At 46.1% G+C, this 18,058-nt stretch overlaps 1 protein-coding gene across 1 annotated transcript in view; it reads right to left on the bottom strand.

The window, feature by feature from the left end:
- The window catches only part of unc80 (unc-80 homolog (C. elegans)), a 35,060-nt gene that overhangs the window by 6,274 nt on the left and 10,728 nt on the right, over positions 1-18,058 (bottom strand). The window contains exons 17-57 of the mRNA XM_031851781.1: positions 17,613-17,761; positions 16,338-16,501; positions 15,433-15,531; positions 14,968-15,176; positions 14,299-14,405; positions 14,049-14,142; positions 12,841-13,013; positions 12,546-12,758; positions 12,296-12,431; positions 11,784-11,917; positions 11,434-11,611; positions 11,117-11,326; positions 10,863-10,960; positions 10,563-10,766; positions 10,377-10,484; positions 10,125-10,263; positions 9,589-9,770; positions 9,291-9,422; positions 7,504-7,690; positions 7,236-7,367; positions 7,000-7,143; positions 6,643-6,743; positions 6,378-6,464; positions 6,095-6,278; positions 5,841-5,935; positions 5,470-5,559; positions 5,183-5,284; positions 4,856-5,036; positions 4,491-4,756; positions 4,165-4,299; positions 3,915-4,053; positions 3,682-3,778; positions 3,400-3,570; positions 3,217-3,309; positions 2,880-3,098; positions 2,577-2,777; positions 1,124-1,247; positions 911-1,036; positions 693-816; positions 355-561; positions 91-275 (exon numbers count right to left, since the gene is read on the bottom strand). Coding sequence (XP_031707641.1) covers positions 91-275; positions 355-561; positions 693-816; positions 911-1,036; positions 1,124-1,247; positions 2,577-2,777; positions 2,880-3,098; positions 3,217-3,309; positions 3,400-3,570; positions 3,682-3,778; positions 3,915-4,053; positions 4,165-4,299; positions 4,491-4,756; positions 4,856-5,036; positions 5,183-5,284; positions 5,470-5,559; positions 5,841-5,935; positions 6,095-6,278; positions 6,378-6,464; positions 6,643-6,743; positions 7,000-7,143; positions 7,236-7,367; positions 7,504-7,690; positions 9,291-9,422; positions 9,589-9,770; positions 10,125-10,263; positions 10,377-10,484; positions 10,563-10,766; positions 10,863-10,960; positions 11,117-11,326; positions 11,434-11,611; positions 11,784-11,917; positions 12,296-12,431; positions 12,546-12,758; positions 12,841-13,013; positions 14,049-14,142; positions 14,299-14,405; positions 14,968-15,176; positions 15,433-15,531; positions 16,338-16,501; positions 17,613-17,761 — 6,119 coding nt within the window. The remainder of the gene's footprint in view (positions 1-90; positions 276-354; positions 562-692; positions 817-910; positions 1,037-1,123; positions 1,248-2,576; positions 2,778-2,879; positions 3,099-3,216; positions 3,310-3,399; positions 3,571-3,681; positions 3,779-3,914; positions 4,054-4,164; positions 4,300-4,490; positions 4,757-4,855; positions 5,037-5,182; positions 5,285-5,469; positions 5,560-5,840; positions 5,936-6,094; positions 6,279-6,377; positions 6,465-6,642; positions 6,744-6,999; positions 7,144-7,235; positions 7,368-7,503; positions 7,691-9,290; positions 9,423-9,588; positions 9,771-10,124; positions 10,264-10,376; positions 10,485-10,562; positions 10,767-10,862; positions 10,961-11,116; positions 11,327-11,433; positions 11,612-11,783; positions 11,918-12,295; positions 12,432-12,545; positions 12,759-12,840; positions 13,014-14,048; positions 14,143-14,298; positions 14,406-14,967; positions 15,177-15,432; positions 15,532-16,337; positions 16,502-17,612; positions 17,762-18,058) is intronic.

Consider the following 18,058-nt stretch of genomic DNA (forward strand, 5'->3'; position numbering starts at 1 on the left):
ATACATGGAGCAGTGAGGAGAACAAAGAGGCAAATCGTTCAAAAGCGCATGCACAATTAAAGTGAATGAACAAATAAGCTGGTTCTTAACCTTGCACTGTATGAAGGGTCTCAGCAGGACAAAGATAGGAATACGGGTTCGGACGATGAAGTCGATGAAGTCCCAGAAGGCCAAGCCGCCCACTTTTCTCAGAGCCATCTCTTTCACTTGCAAGCTTAGCCGGTACCACTGGTTTCCCAATGAGCGCTCAAAGCAAACCAACACCACCTTCAGAGCTGCAGAGGGACAGTCGAAGGGAAGAGGATGAGAAGGGACCAAAAGCAGCTATAAAATGCTGTCACTTTTCATTTGTACCCAGATACGCAGCCTGGCTGGTGGACTCTGCTAATCCCTCTCTGCGCAGATCCTTCCCCGTGTCGCCCGGGGTGGAGCAGTGAGCCGGGGAAGCGTCCAGCATGAAGTTCTTTGTGCGGGAGGTGGAGATGATGCGGGGAGGCAGCAGGATATTGATGACCGTCTGGAGGAGCAGGAAGATCTCCGGCTGCTCCAGGTGGGGGCTATCTGGAAGAAGGAAACAGACGGACATTGAATTCAAGACATTCATACAACTTGATTCATGTGTTGCGTTTTAATTCTATGTAACCAGGGAAGCAATACCAAAGAGCTGTCTCAAGCAACAGATAAGCTTTTACCTTTGCTTCCAGAGCCCACAGTGAGCACAAAGGGAATGAGCAGGTTGAGCAGCATCCCCTCTCGCCTCTCCTGATTGGTGAAAGGTGAGATCACGTGGCTGAGAGGAAAGTCCTCCTTCAATGCCTAGGATGGAAAGCAAAAATAGACAATATACGATTAGAGCTGCTGATGATTAGATGTCCAATGAAGAGCCAGATTAGGTTAAACTGACACCTACCTGGATCTGCAGGGCAACCAGTCGCACCACTGCTGTGCTGAAGGGCAGCGGAGGGGAGAGGTAGGGGCTGAGGTGGAGGAGAGGAAGCCCGTCTGCCACGCTGGAGGGACCGACCACACCCATCACCTGACACCACGCACAAAGAAACGGCACTACTCAAACCATGATACCGACTGGTGTGTGCAGGTGTTGTGCGTCTGTGCGTTTCCATACCAGGTTGACGCAGACGTTGATCAACGAGCGAAGGTGTGGGAGGAAGGAGATGATCGGCTGTCGCTGCAGGGTCAGGCAGATCCCCTCGATCAGGCTGCTGGCTGCCTCCCACTCCACCTGTCTCCTGGAGAACACCCACCCATACAACACCATCCCGCACCCAAATAAAGCATATTTTTTATGAATTTAAAAATAGACTAAAGCAGAAATGCCACATTCGTGTCACGTGGGACGAATTCAAGGCGTTCTCTTCTTTTGAAATGACTTGAATGTGGCATGATATTAAATGTAAAGCAGATAAAAAAAAGACCGTTAACATGAAACACTTACCACTCTGTTAACACTTTCCTCCATATAATCATCACCTTAATGACTGTGGTAAAGGCCATACCGACAACAAATAGTGCAAAGCTCACAAACATAGCCATCTGAACACTGCAGCAACAGATCCTGGTGTGAAGCACACATCTGTGACCAGTGTTCCCTCTGAGCCAGTCTTATGCCATGGAAGAGGACGCAGGTGTGCAGGTGTCTGCGGCTGTATTTGTGGTAGAGCTGTATGTATTGGAACAATTTATTAGTGATTGTTTCACCTTCTAAACTCTACCAAATATAAAAAGTTAAGACAAAGTAGTACTGAGAGGCAGCTATATACTCGTGGAACCTTTAGATTATTATATTCTGCAGCCTTGCTTACTTTTATTGAATCTTACTAAAATATTAGATGATAAAAAATGTTGTTTATTGTTTAAATTAAATTAAATGTTTTTTTTTCTTTGCAATTTGAGCGGCTTTTATAAATGTAATGTGCAATAAAGATAAAGTTCATTACTATTATTATTAATGATTCAATATTATACTGGACTGGATATTGTTGTAAGGATCATGTGGCCATTTTGCAATCAATAAATCTTCTTTGACACTGTTGCGATACATTGCAACATTGCCAATTTGTAAAGCAAGCATTAAAAGAACGTAAGTATGAAATATGAGTATAAACATCTCTGAATGAGAACGAAATTTAGATAGAAATTGTTTTACATACCACGTAGAAGAATAAGCCTCATTATTTCCACATGGTGAGGTAACCAGATCAAAACCAAACAACTCCTTTAACTGCGACACATCTGCATCATCATTCATGACACAGGACTGGACTCTGGCTTAGAGGGGACACTTCCTGTGATCCATTCTTAGTGCACACTTCCTCACGCACCCAGTAATGCATTTAACTCCTCTCGCGCACCACAAGTATCCGCATGAAAACACGCCACAGCAGCACTTACGGTACAGCACCCACCAAGGCAGCGATACAGAGGACAGTGCCAAGAAGCCGTCTATCTACTGTACACACCACGGCACCGGCACAGCACGATACACGCACAGGGAGACGGAGAAAGATAAGGGATTGTATTCAACAGACCTGGTGCATAATGCCTGTGGGCGAGCGCACCTGAGCGTAGGCATCTTGTGAATCTTGTTGAACATGCGGTCCAGCCTCTTGAGGATGAGGATGAGGGCGGGGCGGACGGCCTCGGACGACCAGTCGGTGATGGGCAGCATCTCCATGATGTAGCGCCGCAGCCCTCGGCTCTCCATGGTCAGGGTGTCATAGGGCGCCAGCTTCAGCAGGGCGTGGGCGATCTCCGCCAGCCTGGGGAAAAGGCACACACAGATACATCTTCAGTGTAACTGAACAGTACTATAGAGCTAAACAGTAACAGAATAAATAACCTAAGACATGTCTGATACATACCTCATGTGGGACTTGATGTCGAGCAGCTCCAGGGCCGTGACCCGCGGCTCACCGGCGACGTTCTGCAGGATTTTGAGTCGCGGCCCGCAGTGTTTGTAAAACTCGGTACAAATGTTTAACAGCGACTCCCGGGGCCGGCGGAACTCCTCCCTGGCGATGCGCTCATCCAGCTCCTCCCTCGGCATGCCCTGGCCTTCCTCCAACAGGTGGAGGTTGTCCCTGGGCACATGCATAAAAAACGGCACGTCAGTGTTTTCTGTCAGACCCCAGAACTGCACTCTAGCCATCTATCCTGGGACTGTCGCAAGGTTGAGTTATTCAAAGTTAGAGTCCTGACCTGGTGTTGACCCCTCCTGACATGGCATGGTTAGCTGTAGTGCCTCCTTTATGGCCCTGATCACAGCGGGACATCTGGGGGGCTGTCATGGGCCTGTGGATAAAGTTATGAAGATTGTAAGCAGCTAAAAAGACTCTGAGACTTGTTTTGTTGTTTTCTTTGTTGCATGGGGGAGAGTCAGACCTTGTGAGGGTCTCTGAGCTGTAGAGGAGGGCCTGCAGGGATGTGGCCAGAGCAGCGATGGCTGCAATCTCATCCCTGGCAGCCGAGGCCGACTCCATTGTAACCGTGTTGATCTTCAGCTTCTGGAGGTGGCAGGGGACCAGGGCCTCCAGCACCATCAGCATCTGGAGACTGGAGAGATACATGCAGACCGTTAGAGGACGGAAAACAACTGCTGCGGAGAGGAAGAAGATACAGGAGGAGAGGATGAATCCTTGACGCCTCTTCGATGTGTTTCCATACCTCCTGAAGGATTCAGGGGCGTAGGCAATCACGGTGACACACAGCTTGATGGCCTCGCTGACGGAAAAGGCCAAGTCCTCATTACCATAACAAAAATCTGCAACAAAAAAGTACAGCCCTCCATTTGTTCAAATGCAAATACCAAATAAAAGTATTAGCAGGAGCTTTCCAGACATGATGAAGGCTTCATTTTGATAAAAGACCGCAACACGTATGTGAAAGTGACTGTTTACCGAGAGAGCGTAGCGGTTTCTCAGCCTTAACGAGCTCCAGAGCATCCAGAGCGTCTGGGGTCTCCCCCTCCAGAGAGACCAGCAGGTCAAACAGACACTGAGCCGACACTCCTTTAGCAAGACCAGTGCTGGTGCTGGTCTGGAATCGCAAATGAAGACAGATAGATTAACAACACAAAAGCCATGCGTGTATTAAGTTTCCCATTGATTTGAATATGTGTGTATGTGTGTGTGCACTCAGCAGTCTTACTGTGAATTCCAGCAGCGGAGCCACACTGGCAAACAGCTGCAGGATGAAGGGTTTGCGGTGGAGGATGTAGAACTGCCGGCAGCAGAACTCGATGCCCTGCCGCAGTAGAGGGTCGCTCTCATAGTCAGCATAGACCTGTCATGACAATACAAAGAGGACACATTCTTAGGATGGTATGATAACATGGTGTGAAATGAGGCCAGTTGAACGAATATAATTGCATTTTTTGTGTTGTTTTGCTTGCTTTTGGGTGTGCGGGCTATACAAGTTGTACAAGTTGTGTCTCCTATTCAATATTTTTTGGGAATGGACACTTATATCCGTACCTGCAGCATGGTTGGCAGGATCCACTGGTAACCGCTCAGGGAGAAGAGATGGTTGAAGTGAACAGCGGTGTTGATGGCGGTGGCTGTGTACTGCCTGAGGAGGGCGCTGTCCTCCGGGTGCAGCAGCAGAGCCCCGTTGAAGACGTTGAGGAACAGCATCATCTCGTCGCCCCACGGGTACTCACTGGGCATGCCCAGAAACATCTCCTCCAGCAGCTTGATCCACAGCACCTTGTGGAGGGTGTCCAACCCAAACAGCTCCTTACCTGGGAGAGGCGGGGAGGAGGAGATGGTGGTTGAAAAGGTATATAAACTAGAATGAATTTTACTCAAGCGTCTGATGACACAGTTTGAATCGGTCTCACCTTGTGGCTCATTGACCAGCGAGAACTCTGCGTCGATGGCGGTTCGTGGGAAGGATGGCAGGCGGAGGAGGTCTTCCTGCAGCAGGGAGACGTGGGATTGCTTGTGCACAGCTGGCATGTTTTGTGTGAGGGAGATGAGGAAGAGGACCCGACCAACTTCCTCTAGTTTACGAGAAAACACCTAGAAGAAGAACAGAGATGGAAAAAGTAGACTTTTTAACCATGTTTTCACCATGTTACCACTCTGTTGTCTATTTCCATTCGGTGTTGATTTAATGCAGACTAATTTCACAAAGCCTTAAGTGTCAAATTGGAAATCTTTCACACCTGTTTCTGGATGAGCTCCTGTCCTTTCTCAGGCAGCATGTGGACCAGGTTGAGCTGAGGAGAGACTGATCTCCTGAAGGGGTAGATGTCTCTTACATATGTCTGGAGGAGGTAAATATCAATATTGGTTTGGAGAGTACACAGAAAATATTCAAATATTGCCTCATAAACAAGAAGAGGAAGTCCAGCCGAGCTCCTCCTTTGTGTATCAAGATGCACCTTGTTTCACATACTATTCATCTTCTATCCCTCGCTATACCAAGAAAAAATGAAGGAATCTACAGTACCTTGCTATAGTGGATGAGGTTCCATCGTTTGTCCATGAGGAAGTAGTGCGCAGATCGGGCCTCGGGAATGTTGAAGAATTCCAGGCACTCCTGGTTGGGGAGAAAAATGTGTTTTGACAAAATAAACTTGTGAAAAGTTAAACCATAGTTAAACCAGTGCATACACATTGACCCTACAAATCTAATAACCTCATATAATAATATATCAGTCACAGGGGTCATTTTTGTGCAGAACGAGTTCTTCTACTAGTACATTTTGCTGATACTTCTGAACCTTTGCTGAAGTAAGATTTTGAATGCAGGGCTTATGATGATGGTGGAGTATTTTCTTTTACATTGCTGCACTGGTACTTTAACTTATGGTTCCTTACCTTGAGTAGGGCTTCAAACTGAGTGTCTTCATGGACTGGAAGCTGTGTTGGGATATCACATTCGTTCTGCCCGTGCACCACCAGGGTTTTGGTTCCTGCATCCACAATGCACAATAACATATTCAAATATATTTGACATATTGTTGATGTCATCCTGTTTGAATCAAATCTAAGGTTCTTTAGGGTCATCGCTCTCAGCTAAGCTCTGGAGCCTAAATGGGATCTTAAATGAATCAAAGTATCTCTAAGTTCACCTGGCATGGATGCAGTGACCAGCAGCTTGACCTCACACTGCTCCTTCTTCATGGTCTGCTTGAGGTCCTTGAAGAAGAGGCCCTCCACATAGCCGACCACCTCCCACAGGAAGGTCAACGTGGCCGAGATGGCGTCCATTCCCCACTCACACGGGGTCCGCACAAAATACATGATCAGTCCCACCTAGCAGGGGGAGACTCAATTAAGAAAATTGATGGTTAACTGGGACTTTAAAGAGTTCTGATGATAAAAGAAAAGGTAAAGTATTATCTGTTGCTTCACCAGGTAGTTGAAGAGGATGTGAGAGGTCTGGGCCGGCAGATCTCCAATGTTGAGCAGGAGCTTCCTCAACATGTACATCAGCTCATCCTGACATAACAACACAAAGGATACAAGACATGTCACATCTTACATTTCCTATTTTAAGCCTTTAGCATGTGCATTTATCCTTATTGACTTACAGCAAGTGTAACTGTAAAGAAAAGCCCCTTCGGGTGCTGATTTATCAGATGTGAGGCTTTGTTTTGTTCTTCGGATGTTCACCTACCTGTCGATTGCTCACTGTTAGTTTTTCCAGGAAGTGGCGGAGAACCAGGGCCGGATCTTCAATCAGGCAGTTCCACAGGATTTGTTGGGCAACAGCACTCACTGAATAACCAATAAAGGAAATATATGTACTTGCAAACACAGCATGTGACCATGAACAGTCCTGCACATTACCTGAAAATATGAAAAATATTGATTCCAATGTATTTTCTGCAAAATCAATGATGACATAATGCAGGAGAATCTATCAACATATGTTTTTACATTGGGTCCGATACTGAGCTGAATAGATGTTTAACTGAGTGCAATGTATCTCTTTTTTTATTTCAACATTGAATCTAAAGACAATGAAACCTACCAGCCACACCGTCCTCTCGGACCTCCCCGTCCTCCATCAGGTGCACTATCGGTAGGACTGCAGCACAGATGCATGCTGGGAAGACGGCTTGGGGTGGCTGTAACATGTGGTGGGTCGGAGTGTGTTCTGTTGTGTTCTCTTCATCTGGCAAAGAAAAGAAAAAAAAAGAAAACTTGTCAGTGGGAAGAGATGTTTTCTTTTGATAAAAGTTCTCAGGGATTTTTTTGTTTTCATACCTTCAGCACTGGCCAATGAACGGACAGACCACACAGAGCCCCGGCGGAAAGAGTAGTTCCTGTGGGAGTTACTGGAGGTGCAGGATGGGCTGACAGACAGACGGCGTGATGCCAGGTTCACCACTTCTTCTGCTGGCGGGATCAATGCCCGACATGACCAGCACAGATACAGGAAAAACAACATGCTATCAGGGCACAGCAGCTTACCAATTCCCAGCAAACCTTTGCATTTCTGTGTAATATATCCTTGTGTGCCTGGTGGCCCCACCTTCTTCCTCCTGCTCAGGCGGGGGGCTGCACGTGGGCTCGTAGCAGGCCTCCTGAGCCACGGGGATGGCCGTGATGATGCTGGCCTCGCGCCCCAGACGCCGCTTCTCCTCCTCCTGCTGCAGGTTCCTCAGGATGTGCTCGGCTCGCTGGTGGGAGCGCGACACCGCCCGCGCTGAGAAGGATTTCTGGAAAGGGTGGCATGCGTTGGATCAAACGGCACAGAGGTAGAACAGCGGGTGCAGACATACAGAAAGTTCAGAATGAGGGAGTGCACAAATTAATAAAATATTTGGCAGTTTAACTCTTTCAGGAATGTGTGTGCACAGCTATTCTAGGCTCACGGTTACATCTGAGGAGCATTTGGTAATGTCAAATGACCGGACAACACATTAATACAGTAACTCTCCTCCAGCACATTGATCTCATGCTCTAACGCTATCCTGAGCATCATGAAGAACACTGTTGAAGTATTGAATAGGAAAATTTCAATTACAACACGATTGTGACAACAAATAAATGTATTCAGACTGGAATTTGGAGAATTTACTGTATCTTGTGTACAGTAAACGCGTCACAGCATTCGCACGAGTGCTCGTACACATATACAAATCCAAATAGGCTGAACGCATGATATGGAAAACACACAGCAAAGTCATTCTCATCCAATGACCATGCATCTACAGCACAACACACACAAAATGTCTGAATGTCCGATGCATGCTGTTATTTTTTATTTTTTCCTTTCTTACAATCAGAGCAAGAGCTAGAACGCTTTTTGAGTGTGGTGTGATCAAGATGCAACTATCTGAAATGCCCCAGCTTCTGATCCATGATGAAAACCTACAGAAAACACTCAATGGAGAAAGTTTCCCCCTCCTGTCAGTAATGATCTGAGGTAACAAGATGCATCAGCACAAACATCCGGACAGAAATACCAACTTACTATGGCATGGACTGACTGAATTAATGTGGAGTACTAAAAACAAAGACAGTCGATAGATAAATTATAGAGCAGGTGCTCGCAGGTCGTCATCAAAATCTATAAACATATTTTGATATTCATGCTTTTTCACGGAAAAAAAAGACAAGAAAGTAAAAAGGAAACACCAAGAAATCTGTTATACTTTAAATGTCCTGAAACACGTATTACATGTATTGTTCTGGGATTAGCAGATTTCTTGGTGCAGTTGTTCACATTGCACTTGCATAGCAATAACAAATGTATTAAAGCAGTCTAAAGTGCATTGTATCTGTGGGGTTAAGCAGGATATCAGCTATTAAAAACTGACATGTTTTTACAGGTTACGGGACTGAAAGGGTCAGTTCACCTAAATTGTGAAAAAAACACATTTTCTCACTTACTCTTAGTTGTATATGAACATGCTGATGGTTTTAATTACAGTGCAGTACACAGAATTTTAATCTGTTTAAAATAAGCCATAGTCATGCTAATGTCTAAGCACCGTGTCCTTCCAGACACAGTGTCCTCAAAACCTGGACAAATTCAATTAAAGCAACATGCATGGCTAGCTAGCACTATAGGGAAGTGAGAAAACATGTGTTTTGGGTGAACAGACCCTTGAATTCACCTTGAATCTAAAGCAACCGAACTAGGTCAGTTTGTTTGTGATGTCACATTCACAGGTGCGGGATTTACCTCAAATGTATCCACTACATATTAAAAGTGATTAATACTACTGCTACTAAAGAACAAATGTTAACGCAATTTTTGATTGTAAATAAATGCATATTAGGCAACCCACTTGATCAGGGGCTCGGACTTACAGACTGGTCTTCATTGATTGGGTCCCGGACGCTGCCTGTGTTCTGGGGCACCCAGGGAGGGTCAAATATGGGGACACAGGGCATGCCCAGTATAGGAGATGGAAGAGTGAAGTTGATGCTGGGTGGAGGGATCTGAAACGGATAAATACAGCACAAAATGGGTCATGTGAGATGGTATGTTTTAAATAAAACATGTGCTAGCATAGAGATTAAGAACCACTCATTAACCTTTCTGGACAACCTTTTGAAGTTACACTTGGGGGGATGAATATAAACAAGAAAGCATTTTTATTTGTACCTTAAAGATCTGCTGGGCTCCTTCCTCCATGCGGGGCCACACCTGGTAGCGAAAACGCCAGAGTGTGTAAAACTTCAAGACGGAGTTGATGCGCTGGCAGGCCTCCTGGTGCTGGAACTCCGCCATCATCATTTCGGTCACCGCGTCGGGGACTTTTACCGCACACAGGAGGAACATGGCAGCTGGAGGGGATTCAGAGAGGGGGCGGAGGAGGGGGGAGGAATGAGGAGAGGAAGACATTTTAAAAAAAGGGAGTGAAGAGGGCAAGAGAGAGGACAGGAAAAAAAAAAAAGAGGCAGCGACGGAAAGGGCAGGAAAGATGAAAGACAAAATGGTTGAAGCCAAAAGAAAGGAGGTCAAACAAGATGGAAAGGGGATGAAGAGAGGTACAGTGTGATAGAGAGCAATAAATATAAAGAGAATAAAGATATCAAAGGATATGGCCATTGAATATCTAGGACAAAATGTTTTTGTGGGCACAACAACCTAGAAGGAGACCCACAGATCACTGATGCACAGCCTGATGGCCGACTCACCAGCAGCAGCGGCCATATGTTCATCCACACTGAGCAAGAGCTCCCAGGCTGCGGGCTGGATGTCTCCATACATGTCGTCGGTCAAGATGGGAGCTGCCTTGATCAGCAGCGAAAGAGGTGCTGGTGACAGGCTCATCACCTGAGACGCACAACAAACCGACAGCAAAGAAAATATCATTAACAGCAATTTGGTTATATAGTTAATTTGGTTCCATTATTGTTCTGAATAATTAAGTCTGAAAAATAGTTCACCTGGTTGCGGATGTACTTGAGCATGCCGGTATCCTTCTTCCCCTCTGTGTTTGAGTCAGTGGGTCTTCTCTTCATAGACGGGGTCCTCAGGCAAGACTTGTCTGAACACTTGAAGGCACAGACATGTTCATTAACCACCACAAAAACACACATTTCAAAACAGGATAGACAGTTTGTGAAACCTACCTCTTGGGTCTTCTTGGGACGTGACCCAATAATACCAGAGGAGGCGCTGTCCTCCCTCAGGCTGTCCACCGTCTCACTGTACACGAGCTTGATGGCGCGTACCAGTCGGGCACAGGAGCGGCTGTGGTGCTGGTAGCAGCGTGGGTGGCAGAAGTCTATATGGGTACAGATGAAACTCTGCTGGTTGCACAGCAGGATCATAATCTGTGCCGAGAGAGAAAGGAGGGGGGAGGAGAGGGGGAGTCAGTGTGTCGGAAGGAAGACACCACATGCGCTCATGCACATAGTAAAGGCCCGTACATGGAGCCAGGACATGTTGCGGTGGTAGTTGTCCTCTGCTCCTCCAGAGCCCTGGCCCTCTGGTTCTATGCTGGGCTCACTGGTGCTGAAGGGACTGCCTGCAACAGGAAACAAGCACATGAAAATGTTGAAATTATACATTTTTATTTTTGAAATATATGTTTAGTACAACTTTTGAAATTTAGAGGAAATTACAAATGTCAGAGGCGAATAAAACTAAAGAGTAATGTCATCCAGACTTGTTTTGTCCTTGCCTATGTCAGTAACTGTGTCCCTGCTGTGCGTTTGTGACAGCAGCCCTTCATCGTTCTCTGACTCGGAGTCCTGTCGGGGCATCTTGGTGCTCTTGAGGCTCCCGGCCCGGCGTATGGAGGACAGAGAGCCGCCTTTCTTAATGCGGAAACTGCGAGCCCCTTTGATCTGAAGCAGCCGGGAGCCTCCGATGCGAATCTTCCGGATTGGTGCTGGAGGTGAGGGAAGTGGGGCGAGATTATCTGAATTATTTTAAATGATAAGCAGACAGGGAAGATATAAACCCAAATGGCCGAGTCTGTACGACACCAGATCTCACCTTGAACTTCCTGCTGCTTCTTCTCATCGCAGGTGGTGTCAGACTTCAGCGTATGGCTGCTGCTGTTGAGCGAATCGTGTCCATCCTCGTCGTCAAGGATGCCCGCAAAGCTGATCTTCCTCTCGTAGCGCTGGCGGCCGAGATCTGGGTCCAGGCGCAGGCGGCAGCTGTCCAGATCCTACAAGCCAACATGTGAGCAGGAATTAGACGTTTCCATTTTATGTAAGGTGCATGGTTATGATTAAAACACATTTTTTTCACTGTTAATATGCTATTTTCATTCTTTTATTGCAATTAGTATGGCTATCAAACACACACTGAATGCATATATTTATGATTTGACTACTGACCACCAGTGGTTCGACGCGTGGGCGCGGTAAGCAGGGAAAGGTCTCTCGCAGGAAAGTGGTGATTTCCAACAACAGCTGGCAGGCAGCCATCTTTAGAGCAAAGGGGCAGCCGCATTTTGTGGGATTGACTGTGTCTTAAAAATAAAATAATGTGGTTAGAACATTGAAATATTGGTTAGTAGAGAAAACTTAACTCGAAGTCCAGCGTTCAACTTGTGTCTTGTGGTCGTTCTCAGGTTTGCTCAGTTGTGGTCTGCTTGTCTAAATCTCATACTTACACATAATGACAAGTGAGTTAACAATATGCTGAGGAAGACGATGAGATGTGGTTGAAAGCACCAGAAAACAATAATAAGTGGACCTTGAGGTAAGGATTGGTTACAGATGACACATGAGTTTAGTAAGAATGATAAAGAATATTTTACTGTAATTCTTGAAAAAACTAATCATTTATAAAAGCAACAATCCACCAAAGATGCGCTGTTAAAGCATTAAACTGTCCTCCGACTCACTGTCATCCAAATAGTCCTCTTCCTCGTCTTCTTTTCTCATTCTCCGTTTGGTCTCTTCATCAAAAGTGTAACCCAGGATGTTTGCAGGGCTCTCGCTGTCAGAGTGACAGAGCTCACTGAGCCTCGTGCCGATTGCCTGAGTGGTTAAAAAACCATAGAGAAACCCTCAAATATACTGTATATATATATATATATATATATATATATATATATATATATATATAACTGATGCCAGGAATCTTTAACTCACGTCTCCCCACTGGCAGAAATGTTTGGCAGCGTTCCACTGGAGCTTCTGGTTTCTTTTGTTGCCCACAACGGGTGATCGACCCCTGGACAGACCTCTCTTGGTAATGTTTACGTGGTGGCCCTTCATCCACTCCGGCCAGTTGCCGCGATTACAGCGGTGCACAAATCGGGCACATTCGAGGAAGAGGGAGGCCCGGGCCACGACCGGAGCTTCCTGGAAGAACCAGAATGTCGATAAGAGATTTTAATGTCAGCGATTACAGAACAGAAGTGAATACTTGTGTTGTTAAATGCACCAGGTCCAGAGCAGCGGCAAGGATGGAGGCGTCGGGTATGGTTCCCGGCTCGCAGCAGTTCAGCAGGAACTGGAAGCGTTTCATGCCCTGTCGAATGGCGCCCAGATTCACCACATTCTTGTTCTTCATGGCCTCCTGACTGGCTGCTAGACGCTCTTGAAAACCGTGGGGTCCTGAAGGAAAGTGTGAATAAAAGAGGAGAGGAGAGGAGAGGAGAATAGAGTGTAACAGAACAAGTGAAGAGATTTTTAAAAGAAGTCTATTTGTGTGTAATTGTTTGTAAAGGCTGCACTGAAGATTATATATATATAGACATTGCATGAAGCAACATCACCATCCAGGACGTTTGACAAAAAGCACTGAAGAGCCACCAACAAATGAAGCTGAGTGAGAGATGGACACACAGCCATCGGCAGTGGTTACACTTGGATTTGAATTGAATGACATCTCAGAGACACCAAAAACAATGGCATAGAGAGGCCATCTTCAGGTCTCTTATGTATTTTCCATAATGGGCTCTAATAAAACAGGCTGAAATGACAAGTGTAACCAAAGCTGTACAGAGGAAAGCTGTCTGTGGACCATTCTGTTTTATCACTTTACTGAAACTCAGGCATTGGAAAATACCACCAGACATCACCACAGAAGAGACGGAGAGAGCACTGACAGCGTCATGCTTGACACAGTAGCACAGAGATACGCTCGACAGTAGAAAGATGGTTTCGTAGGTATATGATTTGATCCCACACCTCCGTTCCTCTCTTTCCACCAGTGGGTGAAAGAAAGAGGAGGGGGTTCATTGTTGAAGAGAACAGAACGTGCATAGTTGGAAAGAAGGGGATGTAAAGTTGGTAATATAACACATTTATGCCAATCGGTCTGAAAAACAAAGTGTTTTTTTCTCGACACTGATGGGTTGAAAGTCACACATTTAGGCTAACAGAGGGTAGCAGGCAGCTATCCGGCCGAGCTGACATGGAGAATGGCAGACGGAAGAACTGGCAGAAGAGAAAAGACCACGACTTGCGAGGCAAGACACGACACCACACGGACAAACAGAGGCAGGGGCAGGAAGAGAGAGAGAGAAATAGACAAAGGACGATGGGGCGTGGGTGGGCAAGGGGCACCCCGGGGTGGGGGAGGTCTACCATCTTTCTCTTCTGTGTGGTGAAGCTTGGATGGATTCCTCCTGCCAGACCTCCATTTACCGAGCCGCTTGAAGAAATTCTCCTCCTCGTCCCTGGCGTACTCCGGCCCCACCGCGCCCCCTTCTAGCAGCTTCACCGCACTGGTGAACTTCACCTAAAACCACACAAAGACACCCGACATAAGATCTGTGCATTAGTTTCTTTCATATCAGTTCTCTTCAAATAACTGGTTTATTCTCTGTTATTTCATCTTTCAAAAATAAAAGTCTAAAATGCTGTTTGAGCCTTTTTCCGTTTCATTCCTTCTGACCTTTGAACTCTGACGTATGAAGGAGAGTCGATCCACTGAGCTGATATCCAGCAGGTCCTCAACACCGTCAGTCAGTCCAGAAAGAGAGGAACGCTTCAGCCAGTTTCCTGGAGACACGTGAATACAACAAACGCACATGAACAGATGTACAAAGGAATGTATAACGTATAGCACACACTAAGTTGTGAAGGTGAGTACACGTGCGCGCACACACACACACACACACACACACACACACACACACAAGGGTTGGGTAGAGGAAGAAAAGGGGAGAGCATTCCCTCAACATTATGTTAAAGTCACATAGATTCACAGACTGAGTTTCATTCAAAAATTGTAAAAAAAAAAGGTGCAAAACTAACTTGGGAGATATGGCAAACACAAACAGACATGAAACAAATACTGTATGGAGATGGTTCCACATCCACATACGTAAGACAGAGAGAGTGAGTGGTCGGCGAACAGTCCCACGGCATGCTGAGGCACAAAAAGGAACAACAAACAGACCAAAAGAGATGAAGTGACTTGGCCTCACGGCAGGTAATGGTCCAATGTTTGGCACACACAAAACACAGCATGTTAGAGTGAAGTTCAGGGTGACACTTGGGACAGCAAATGCAATGATCCTTTACTGTCAAAAAACGTGTTTTGCAGGACAAATGCTCTTACCTATCGGCAGCTTGAGTTTCTTGCGAAGTGAAATGCGACGAGATCTGGAGCGAGAGCGCCGGTCGGTGGTGGTGCCAGAGTGCGCGGTGGTGCACTCCGAGGTGTCCTGCTCCGATTGGCTGCTGGTGTCACTGGCGGCACTCTGCGACTTAAACATCTTCCTCCAGAAGTCCTTCCTGCCGAGCAGAGCACCCGGGATCTGTTCATCACTGGAGGGACAGAGAGGGTGAGCGAAGGAAGGTCGGAGTTGAATGTTTACTCAAGGATCAAAACCTCAGCTTGCACACATTTGTATATCTTTCAGTGTAAAATTAACGTTGAACACTGTGGCCTGTTGTTGTTTTTTATGGAGGGGGTGGAAGCAACAGGAATAGTTTTAAATGTTTTCCTATTTTGAGCAGAGTAATGGCAGCTGGGCTCGACATAGATGGTGCTATATGGAGATGCTGTGAGGTGGACACTCACTGTTCGGGTGTCTGGGGGGGTCTACTGGAGATGTAGCTGCGACACTCATCTGCAGCACTGGACACCTGACCCTTCTCCCCGGACACACCCGCCTCTGACCTGCGCACACACACACACACACACACACACACACACACACCCCAACACACCACACAGACAGAGCGCTCAGGCCACCCGGTTCAGATGCCGAGAGAACTCTCCCGATGCAGGAAACCCTCCTGGTGTTTTTCATTCAGTCAAATGAAGTTTAGACTCCATACTTTTTTCCTGGAAAATTTCCTACATAATTAACACTAAATTATGGACCTATGCCCCAATTATGCAAACCATACATGTATATGTGCCTAAGTTTAATTATTTATTATTCTATGACATTTAATCATTAGCCTGATATTACAGCCATTTATTCCTTTTTTTTTAATATATATTATTTTTATTTCTAATAGTCTAGGTTATTACTTACATTAGTAACAGTCTAATAGCTGAAATAGCTCTTATACAGGGTGCAAGTCTTTAATGCTGTCATGTGACCTCCATTTCTAGTTCGGTGGTCACATGATGAGGTAAAAATATAGGAGGGGCCTCCTGGCAGGGCCACATCAAATCAGTCACTCAAGCAAGAAAAACAGATGCAGACAAGACAGAAAAAAAACAAAGAAAAAAAAACAGCCAGCAGGGATGGGAAGCGTAGCTCTGATTTGACGTAAAGGGAGAAAGTAAGACCTCACGCAACCAATCACTGTGATTGGATGATACATATTTTGTTACCACTTAATAAGAGGAGGGGCGTTTAAGGTCTATGCTCAACGACACTTCAACATTAATCAGTACAGGACTTTTTTTGTCGATTTAACTTGAAAGTATAATGTCATAGAGACTGTTTCTGGCCGCTGATTGGCCAGTACCTCCTGGGTCCGGGCTGTTTGGTCTCTTCCTTCTCTTCGGGTTTCTTGGTGGTGGTGACCTTCTCGGCGCTGTCCAGGAGCGCGCTCAGTGCAACCCTGCGGAACACATTTCCATGGGCCTCCTTAATGAACTGCACCAGCTGGCGGATGTCACAGTACAGACCCTGGAGAGGAAGACGGTGGCAAAAAAGTTAGAGAAAGAGAGGGATGTGTGAGAGCGGAAAAGGCGCGTGAACGACGAAACGTGTCAGAGCAAGAAAAAGACAAAGAAAATTGACTGCTCGGACGTAGAATCAGGCTGATATTGCTGTGCAGTCAGCATCAAACAGTGTGCATAGATGCATAAATGGATGATGTACTGTATATGAGCGAGTTTGTCAAGACAACAGCTCCAGCTTGTGAGTGGGTGGCCTCTGATCCTGAGCCATAATCAAGCCTGCCTTGAAAAGTGTGTCATCTTCCGCCAACGTGCACCAGCCAAGGCAGCCTTGAGGCTTTCGAGGCACCACGAGTGGTCATGGTACCTCAGTGCTCTTACACATAAACTTAAGACAAATACGAAGACAGGGTTATTATCAACAAACTATTGATTATAACACAGGTCATTGTGGCTGCACTAGAACCGCTCTGAAACTCATCCAGTGTGCTTGTCTCCTCTTCCGTGTGTTTTAAATGTTGTGTGAAGCACTTTGACCTGCCTCTGTGTTCGCTGTGCAAATGAGCTTGCATTGGCCTTCAATACAACAATAAAATGTCTTAGAAGCAACACTCTGAGACACTCTGCAGCCATCATGTGAGACACAAAAGTCATGTGAAAGTGCATGTTAAAAACAAGTAGATGGTGCAAGCATCAGCACAAATATTCAGTATGTTGTCTGCTGATATTGTATAATATTCTGATAATATAGGGATCAGTTGATGCTATTTCCAATTAACATATCCTTTCTCTACTTGTAAAAAAGAACGGAGAAAAGCTAGTGAATGTCTTTATCCCCACAGTGAGATTAAGTACCTCTCATGTCCAATTCATCATGTATGACAAGGCATTAACAAAGGCGGCATGAGTGATTGTTCGTCTTTTGGCTCAGTACAAAATGAGTCATTAATAATTCAACTACAGCATCCAGCCAAAGGAAATATACGAGTGTGTGAATCTAGTGAGAGTACAACGAACATGTGAAGCACAGACTGCAAGCGAGGGAGAGCCACAGAGACGGCTCGGGAAGATGAAAACGGAGAGAGGCAGATGGAGGGATGATTTGGCACACCGCTCACCAGGTTCTCGGGGCTGTGCAGCTCGTGTGTGGTCGAGGCGCAGCGGGTTATGAGAGACTTGAACATGCAGCCCACCACAACCGCCTCCATATTCTGGGCCACGGACTTGTTGTCCCCCGTGGTGAAGTTGTTACCGAAGCCTGCCTTGTCTGGAAGCAAGAGGGAGGCGGGAGAGACCACGGATCACACAGGGGGTGGTTTAGTCAGCGTGGGGAGGACATTATTGACAGCTGACCAGCTGAGTATAAAACAGTACAACAGGGAGGGAAGGTTGGGGGGGGGGGGATGAAGGAAAAGGGTCCATAAAGCATATGGGGGTGAAGCAAACTGAAAGGGATTCTGGGTAGGGGATAATGAATACATGCAAGTGACTAAGGCCTGCTATAAAAACAGAGTATGGGGCTTATTTTTTTGGTCCAGTTAAACTATCTTTGCAAAATATATAA

Source organism: Anarrhichthys ocellatus, unplaced genomic scaffold (assembly GCF_004355925.1).
Source record: "Anarrhichthys ocellatus isolate YVR2014 unplaced genomic scaffold, GSC_Weel_1.0 scaffold12, whole genome shotgun sequence".
Classification (NCBI taxonomy): domain Eukaryota; kingdom Metazoa; phylum Chordata; class Actinopteri; order Perciformes; family Anarhichadidae; genus Anarrhichthys; species Anarrhichthys ocellatus.